This window comes from Coregonus lavaretus (genome assembly GCF_964263955.1).
Source record: "Coregonus lavaretus genome assembly, contig: HAP1_SCAFFOLD_1409, whole genome shotgun sequence".
In the NCBI taxonomy this organism is placed as follows: domain Eukaryota; kingdom Metazoa; phylum Chordata; class Actinopteri; order Salmoniformes; family Salmonidae; genus Coregonus; species Coregonus lavaretus.
This window is the reverse complement of record NW_028157786.1, coordinates 106,746-116,296: the sequence shown is the minus strand read 5'-3', so window position 1 is coordinate 116,296 and position 9,551 is coordinate 106,746. Positions and strand designations below refer to the sequence as shown.

Below are 9,551 nucleotides of genomic sequence, written 5' to 3'. Positions count from 1 at the left end.
CTCTATCCCTCCACTCCACCCCTCTATCCCTCCACTCCACCCCTCTATCCCTCCACTCCACCCCTCTATCCCTCCACTCCACCCCTCTATCCCTCCACTCCACCCCTCTATCCCTCCACCCCTCTATCCCTCCAACCCGCTATCCCTCCACTCCAACTCTCTATCCCTCCACTCCAACCCTCTATCTCTCCACTCTACCCCTCTATCCTACGCTCTAGTTAGGGGCACATAGCTCACATCTACAGATTCTTCACCTTGTCGGCTCGGGGATTCGAACCAGCGACCTTTCGTTTACTGGCCCAACGCTCTAACCACTAGGCTAGCTGCCTGCCACCCTAATTTAGGGTGAGATCATTTCAGAGAACAATATAATATATCTCATGCAGTCCTGCCGTAAACTACACAGCTGGATGTTGATCTGTTTCTGAGGAGAGCTGGAGTATTGCTTTATTAGCACCCATTATGTTGAATTGCTTGGACATTAGGACCCATTATGTTTTCAAAAGGATGTTTTTCGGAACTAAGAGCAGTTTTAAGTTTCAAAACAGAATACCCTCAGAGCGCTCACACCATTTCTTCCATTTTCAGTCCCAAACACCTTTGCCTGGCCGCATTCCCTTCACTTCCTGTTTTCAGTCCTCTGAGGGGAAACGAGATCTGCCCAGTCACACCTGTGACGCACGCCAGATAGACCCTCAACCAGGGAAACCAAGGAGCCGGCCCCTTCCTTCTCTCCTCTCCACTCCTCTTCACACTTTTGGTAAGACAGATCAATTACTCCCTGGCTGGCTCGTGCCGGTACAACAGATAACCCTCTCTCCCTCCACTCCACCCCTCTATGCCTCCACTCCACCCCTCTATCCCTCCACTCCACCCCTCTATCCCTCCACTCCACCCCTCTATTCCTCCACTCCACCCCTCTATCCCTCCACTCCAACCCTCTATCCCTCCACTCCAACCCTCTATCCCTCCACTCCAACCCTCTATCCCTCCACTCCACCCCTCTATCCCTCCACTCCACCCCTCTATCCCTCCACTCCAACCCTCTATCCCTCCACTCCAACCCTCTATCCCTCCACTCCAACCCTCTATCCCTCCACTCCACCCCTCTATCCCTCCACTCCACCCCTCTATGCCTCCACTCCACCCCTCTATCCCTCCACTCCACCCCTCTATCCCTCCACTCCAACCCTCTATCCCTCCACTCCACCCCTCTATCCCTCCACTCCAACCCTCTATCCCTCCACCCCTCTATCCCTCCACTCCTCTATCCCTCCACTCCACCCCTCTATCCCTCCACTCCAACCCTCTATCCCTCCACTCCACCCCTCTATCCCTCCACTCCAACCCTCTATCCCTCCACTCCAATCCTCTATCCCTCCACTCCACCCCTCTATGCCTCCACTCCACCCCTCTATCCCTCCACTCCACCCCTCTATCCCTCCACTCCACCCCTCTATCCCTCCACTCCACCCCTCTATCCCTCCACTCCTCTATCCCTCCACTCCACCCCTCTATCCCTCCACTCCAACCCTCTATCCCTCCACTCCAATCCTCTATCCCTCCACTCCACCCCTCTATGCCTCCACTCCACCCCTCTATCCCTCCACTCCACCCCTCTATCCCTCCACTCCACCCCTCTATCCCTCCACTCCACCCCTCTATCCCTCCACTCCACCACTCTATCCCTCCACTCCAACCCTCTATCCCTCCACTCCAACCCTCTATCCCTCCACTCCAACCCTCTATCCCTCCACTCCACCCCTCTATGCCTCCACTCCACCCCTCTATCCCTCCACTCCACCCCTCTATCCCTCCACCCCTCTATCCCTCCACTCCACCCCTCTATGCCTCCACTCCACCCCTCTATCCCTCCACTCCACCCCTCTATCCCTCCACTCCACCCCTCTATGCCTCCACTCCACCCCTCTATCCCTCCACTCCACCCCTCTATCCCTCCACTCCACCCCTCTATCCCTCCACTCCACCCCTCTATGCCTCCACTCCACCCCTCTATGCCTCCACTCCACCCCTCTATCCCTCCACTCCACCCCTCTATCCCTCCACTCCACCCCTCTATCCCTCCACTCCAACCCTCTATCCCTCCACTCCAACCCTCTATCCCTCCACCCCTCTATCCCTCCACTCCAACCCTCTATCCCTCCACTCCAACCCTCTATCCCTCCACTCCAACCCTCTATCCCTCCACTCCACCCCTCTATCCCTCCACTCCAACCCTCTATCCCTCCCCTCCAACCCTCTATCCCTCCACTCCACCCCTCTATCCCTCCACTCCACCCCTCTATGCCTCCACTCCACCCCTCTATCCCTCCACTCCACCCCTCTATCCCTCCACTCCACCCCTCTATGCCTCCACTCCACCCCTCTATCCCTCCACTCCACCCCTCTATCCCTCCACTCCACCCCTCTATGCCTCCACTCCACCCCTCTATCCCTCCACTCCACCCCTCTATGCCTCCACTCCAACCCTCTATGCCTCCACTCCACCCCTCTATCCCTCCACTCCACCCCTCTATCCCTCCACTCCAACCCTCTATCCCTCCACTCCACCCCTCTATCCCTCCACTCCACCCCTCTATCCCTCCACTCCAACCCTCTATCCCTCCACTCCACCCCTCTATCCCTCCACTCCACCCCTCTATCCCTCCACTCCACCCCTCTATCCCTCCACTCCACCCCTCTATCCCTCCACTCCACCCCTCTATCCCTCCACTCCAACCCTCTATCCCTCCACTCCAACCCTCTATCCCTCCACCCCTCTATCCCTCCACTCCAACCCTCTATCCCTCCACTCCACCCCTCTATCCCTCCACTCCACCCCTCTATCCCTCCACTCCACCCCTCTATCCCTCCACTCCACCCCTCTATCCCTCCACTCCACCCCTCTATCCCTCCACTCCACCCCTCTATCCCTCCACTCCACCCCTCTATGCCTCCACTCCACCCCTCTATCCCTCCACTCCACCCCTCTATCCCTCCACTCCAACCCTCTATCCCTCCACTCCAACCCTCTATCCCTCCAACCCTCTATCCCTCCACTCCAACCCTCTATCCCTCCACTCCTCTATCCCTCCACTCCACCCCTCTATCCCTCCACTCCACCCCTCTATGCCTCCACTCCACCCCTCTATCCCTCCACTCCACCCCTCTATCCCTCCACTCCACCCCTCTATCCCTCCACTCCACCCCTCTATCCCTCCACTGCACCCCTCTATCCCTCCACTGCAACCCTCTATCCCTCCACTGCAACCCTCTACCAGGACTGGGACTGGGGTAGAAAGGAGGGGGAGATGGGGAGATGACTGCTACTCATTAAGTTCCCTGGTTTACAGATAACTCATAAACCATAGTGTTCTGCTGACAGGACTGATGGTGACATTTCTACATTGTTCTATGCTGCAGTGGGTTGATTTGGGTTTGGCAGATAAAACTGTCTGAAAGGCTGTCTGTCCCTGATGCTGGCCTGATGGAAAGGCTGTCTGTCTCTGATGCTGGCCTGAAGGAAAGGCTGTCTGTCTCTGATGCTGGCCTGAAGGAAAGGCTGTCTGTCTCTGATGCTGGCCTGAAGGAAAGGCTGTCTGTCTCTGATGCTGGCCTGAAGGAAAGGCTGTCTGTCTCTGATGCTGGCCTGAAGGAAAGTCTGTCTGTCTCTGATGCTGGCCTGAAGGAAAGGCTGTCTGTCTCTGATGCTGGCCTGAAGGAAAGGCTGTCTGTCTCTGATGCTGGCCTGAAGGAAAGGCTGTCTGTCTCTGATGCTGGCCTGAAGGAAAGGCTGTCTGTCTCTGATGCTGGCCTGAAGGAAAGGCTGTCTGTCTCTGATGCTGGCCTGAAGGAAAGGCTGTCTGTCTCTGATGCTGGCCTGAAGGAAAGGCTGTCTGTCTCTGATGCTGGCCTGAAAGGCCCCATCTGCTTATATTCTAGTCAATGTTCAGATGGTAAACCAGTCTGATTTAAAGTCCGCTGATCTTCATCATGATGCCTTTTGATAACCAATGCTAAGATTACGCACCACATCAACGGTCCACATTTAACAGACACACACACACACCTACCCACCCCAGGCATGAACTCCACAAAGATGGTGAGTTTCCTCTGCTCCAGGTCCCTCGTAGAGCCGTAGTACTGAACGATCCGCTCATGATGCAGGTTCTTCAACAACTGGACCTCACACTCTAGAGCATTAACCTCCTAGAGGGGGGAGATCAAGATGGACAGAGAGGGGGGGGAGAAAGAGAGGGGAGAGAGAGGGGGGAGATCAAGATGGACAGAGAGGGGGGGAGAAAGAGAGGGGAGAGAGAGGGGGGAGATCAAGACGGACAGAGAGGGGGGGAGAAAGAGAGGGGAGAGAGAGGGGGGAGATCAAGACGGACAGAGAGGGGGGGAGAAAGAGAGGGGAGAGAGAGGGGGGAGATCAAGACGGACAGAGAGGGGGGGAGAAAGAGAGGGGAGAGAGAGGGGGGGAGAAAGAGAGGGGAGAGAGAGGGGGGAGATCAAGATGGACAGAGAGGGGGGGAGAAAGAGAGGGGAGAGAGAGAAAGAGGAGGAGAGAGAAGGGGGAGAGAGAGAAGGGGGAGAGTGAAAGAGGGGGAGCAAGAGAGGGGGAGCGAGAGGAGGAGAGAGAGAGAGAAGGGGGAGAGAGAAAGAGGGGCGCGAGACAGAAGGGGGGAGAGAGGGGGGAGAAAGAGAGAAGGAGGAGAGAGAAGGGGAGAGAGGGGGAGAGTGAAAGAGGGGGAGCGAGAGAGAGAGGGAGCAAGAGGGGGAGAGAGAGAGAGAAGGGGGAGAGAGAGAGGGGGGAGAAAGAGGGGGGAGAGAGAGAGAGAAGGGGGGGAGAGAGAGGGGGGAGAAAGAGGGGGGAGAGAGAGAGAGAAGGGGGGGAGAGAGAGAGAGAGAGCGCGGTAAATCTGTGTTCTCAGGCGTCTCTGTGTTCTGACAGGTAAATCTGATCCCTCCCACTCACCTTGCTGGTTTCCTGACAGTCGGGGTCAAAGGGCACCTGTTTGGCGGCCAGCTCCCGTCCGGTGTCAGCGTCGTAACAGAGGTAGACCTCCCCAAACGCCCCGCGCCCCAGCAGCTTCCCCTGACGCCAGTTCACCGGCGCCCGCGGAGCTACGAGACAGAACACGTCATAAACTAGGAGAATACACGCTACACGCTACAGCCCAACCGATATCAGATTCTGGGGTCGAATAACGATTACCGATATATCTGCCGATATGAAAAACATACATTTCCTTCACAAATTAAATCAAAGCTCCAAATGACTAACAGATACTCTAAATGATGATTTTTTAAACTAAATATATAAATTAACATTATTTTCTCCCCAATTTCGTGATATCCAATTGGTAGTTACGGACTCGGGAGAGGCGAAGGTCGAGAGCCATGCGTCCACAGAAACACGACCCTGCCAAACCGCACTGCTTCTTGACACACTGCTCGCTTAACCCGGAAGCCAGCCGCACCAATGTGTCGGAGGAAACACTGTATAACTGGCGAGCGTGTCAGCGTGCATGAGTCGCTAGAGCGCGATGGGACAAGCCCTCCCCTAACCAGGACGACGCTGGGCCAATTGGGCGTCGCCTCATGGATCTCCCGGTTGCGGCCGGCTGCGACACAGCCCGGGATCGAACCGGGATCTGTAGTGACGCCTCAAACACTGCAGTGCCTTAGACCACTGCACCACTCGGGAGTCCCACCATTTTTTTTTTCTTAATGAAACCATAATGCAAATTACACAGTTATTCAATACACAATGTATTGGCTATATATTTAAACTGCAAATGGCATGCGCTGATGACTGAAAATGTTAATGTAGGAAAATGCTTTCTGCACTGGTTTTAGTCAAACATGTTCCAATTGAGATAGCTAGCTAGCTAACAATCTTAGCTCATCATGGCCTAAATCAGTGTTTCCCAACTCCAGTCCTCCAGTACCCCCAACAGCCCAACTCCAGTCCTCCAGTACCCCCAACAGCCCAACTCCAGTCCTCCAGTACCCTCAACAGCCCAACTCCAGTCCTCCAGTACCCTCAACAGCCCAACTCCAGTCCTCCAGTACCCTCAACAGCCCAATTCCAGTACCCCCAACAGCCCAACTCCAGTACCCCCAACAGCCCAACTCCAGTACCCCCCACAGCCCAACTCCAGACTGACTGTATGTCAGTAACCCAGTCCACTATAACTGAACCCAGACTGACTGTATGTCAGTAACCCAGTCCGCTATAACTGAACCCAGACTGACTGTATGTCAGTAACCCAGTCCGCTATAACTGAACCCAGACTGACTGTATGTCAGTAACCCAGTCCACTATAACTGAACCCAGACTGACTGTATGTCAGTAACCCAGTCCACTATAACTGAACCCAGACTGACTGTATGTCAGTAACCCAGTCCACTATAACTGAACCCAGACTGACTGTATGTCAGTAACCCAGTCCACTATAACTGAACCCAGACTGACTGTATGTCAGTAACCCAGTCCACTATAACTGAACCCAGACTGACTGTATGTCAGTAACCCAGTCCACTATAACTGAACCCAGACTGACTGTATGTCAGTAACCCAGTCCACTATAACTGAACCCAGACTGACTGTATGTCAGTAACCCAGTCCACTATAACTGAACCCAGACTGACTGTATGTCAGTAACCCAGTACACTATAACTGAACCCAGACTGACTGTATGTCAGTAACCCAGTCCACTATAACTGAACCCAGACTGACTGTATGTCAGTAACCCAGTCCACTATAACTGAACCCAGACTGACTGTATGTCAGTAACCCAGTCCACTATAACTGAACCCAGACTGACTGTATGTCAGTAACCCAGTCCACTATAACTGAACCCAGACTGACTGTATGTCAGTAACCCAGTCCACTATAACTGCATAACTTAGATAAACCCCCAGAGATGCTCGGACTCTGAGAATCTCCCAAATCAAATATGTTTTTAATACTTTTTAGATTTATCGTCTCTTAGTCATCTGTCAGAGAACCAACAGTCATCTGTCAGAGAACCAACAGTCATCTGTCAGAGAACCATCAGTCATCTGTCAGAGAACCATCAGTCATCTGTCAGAGAACCATCTGTCATCTGTCAGAGAACCATCAGTCATCTGTCAGAGAACCGACAGTCATCTGTCAGAGAGACAACAGTCATCTGTCAGAGAGCCAACAGTCATCTGTCAGAGAGACAACAGTCATCTGTCAGAGAGACAACAGTCATCTGTCAGAGAGCCAACAGTCATCTGTCAGAGAACCATCAGTCATCTGTCAGAGAACCAACAGTCATCTGTCAGAGAACCAACAGTCATCTGTCAGAGAACCAACAGTCATCTGTCAGAGAACCATCAGTCATCTCTCAGAGAACCATCAGTCATTTGTCAGAGAACCATCATCCTGGGGTTGCAAAGCTACTGGTAATTTACCAGTTACCGGAATCTTCAGTCATTTTGGTAATGAATAGAAAATATATGGCAATCTAGTGTAACTTTAGTAATTTATACTAATACATTTTTTTATTCATATATAATATAAAAAATGCATACCTGTGTCCATTCTGAGTTTCTAGCTGATACACCATGTGGTTCAAGAGAAAATAGTCTAATTAATGAAAAAAGCATCTAATCAACAATGGCATTATTTGCAATTAGCTCTGCAACTCTTCCAACTATTGAGTTTTCACTACCCTAACCCTAACCCATTGCCATCAGTTTGACGCCAACACATTGACAACAACTACATATTGACATAGTAAAATAAATAGAAGTGTGTAAACTAACAGGACATTTCATATTAAACATCATATTCACTAAGCTGATGGTTTATATTTAGGATCATGTTTTACAGCTTTGTCATTCAATTTCTTATTTGAAAATCATATTATTTCATATATTTTACGTGATGAGGCCACACAGAGGGACAGAGATAATTACAGACACCTGTGATAATCCGAAGTACCCAAAAAGGGCCACTATATGTCTTGTGACAGACTACATAAAATACTTAAAAGATACCACAATTCTGGTAGTTTACTGGTCAATTTAGAAAGTTTCCAGTAATATACCCTCCCTTTGAAACCCTAATCCTAACTCAATCTACCAGCTGATGCCAGAGTAAAGAGACTGACTGACTGTCACACTGTGTGGTCTGGACGGAGGAGCACAGACAGGGAGCACAACTACCGGTCACCCTGGTCCTGATGACACGGCAACTAAGCTTCCCAACAGTAGGGGGCAGTATAGATGGACTCTGATTTGTATTTATTATGGATCCCCATTAGTTCCTGCCAAGGCAGCAGCTACTCTTCCTGGGGTTTATTATGGATCCCCATTAGTTCCTGCCAAGGCAGCAGCTACTCTTCCTGGGGTTTATTATGGATCCCCATTAGTTCCTGCCAAGGCAGCAGCTACTCTTCCTGGGGTTTATTATGGATCCCCATTAGTTCCTGCCAAGGCAGCAGCTACTCTTCCTGGGGTTTATTATGGATCCCCATTAGTTCCTGCCAAGGCAGCAGCTACTCTTCCTGGGGTTTATTATGGATCCCCGTTAGTTCCTGCCAAGGCAGCAGCTACTCTTCCTGGGGTTTATTATGGATCCCCATTAGTTCCTGCCGAGGCAGCAGCTACTCTTCCTGGGGTCCAAACACATTAAGGCACTTACATTACATCTAAAACAAAAGATAATACTGTAAATCATACAACATTATTACACCACTACATATCTACAATACAAAATGTATACTACCACCATACAACATTTACATTTTAGTCATTTAGCAGACGCTCTTATCCAGAACGACTTACAAATTGGTGCATTCACCTTATGATAGCCAGTGGGATAACCACTTTACAATATTTAAAAAAAAAAAAATTGGGGTGGGGTAAGGGGGGGTAGAAGGATTACTTTATCCTATCCCAGGTATTCCTTAAAGAGGTGGGGTTTCAAATGTCTCCGGAAGGTGGTGAGTGACTCCGCTGTCCTGGCGTCGTGAGGGAGCTTGTTCCACCATTGGGGTGCCAGAGCAGCGAACAGTTTTGACTGGGCTGAGCGGGAACTGTGCTTCCGCAGAGGTAGTGGGGCCAGCAGGCCAGAGGTGGATGAACGCAATGCCCTCGTTTGGGTGTAGGCACTGATCAGAGCTTGAAGGTACGGAGGTCCCCTCACAGCTCCGTAGGCAAGCACCAGTGTCTTGTAGCAGATGCGAGCTTCAACTGGAAGCCAGTGGAGTGTTCGGAGGAGCGGGGTGACGTGAGAGAACTTGGGAAGGTCGAACACCAGACGGGCTGCGCAATTCTGGATAAGTTGTAGGGGTTTAATGGCACAAGCAGGGAGCCCAGCCAACAGCGAGTTGCTGAAATCCAATATCACAATGTGTGCGTATGCGTGTGTCTGTACCTGTGTGTGTGTCTCTTCACAGTCCCCGCTGTTCCACAAGGTGTATTTTTAAAATCTAATTTTACTGCTTGCATCAGTTACTTGATGTGGAATAGAGTTCCATGTAGTCATGGCTCTATGTAGTACTGTGCGC

At 51.5% G+C, this 9,551-nt stretch overlaps 1 protein-coding gene across 1 annotated transcript in view; it reads right to left on the bottom strand.

Moving 5' to 3' along the window:
* Positions 1–4,077: 4,077 nt before the first annotated feature.
* LOC311124929 (mitogen-activated protein kinase kinase kinase 3-like) overlaps positions 4,078–9,551 on the bottom strand; it is a gene marked incomplete at both ends in the record, with an annotated part of 108,108 nt that continues 102,634 nt past the window's right edge. Inside the window, 2 exons of the mRNA XM_084199025.1 lie at positions 4,078–4,209; positions 4,979–5,127. Coding sequence (XP_084055151.1) covers positions 4,078–4,209; positions 4,979–5,127 — 281 coding nt within the window. The remainder of the gene's footprint in view (positions 4,210–4,978; positions 5,128–9,551) is intronic.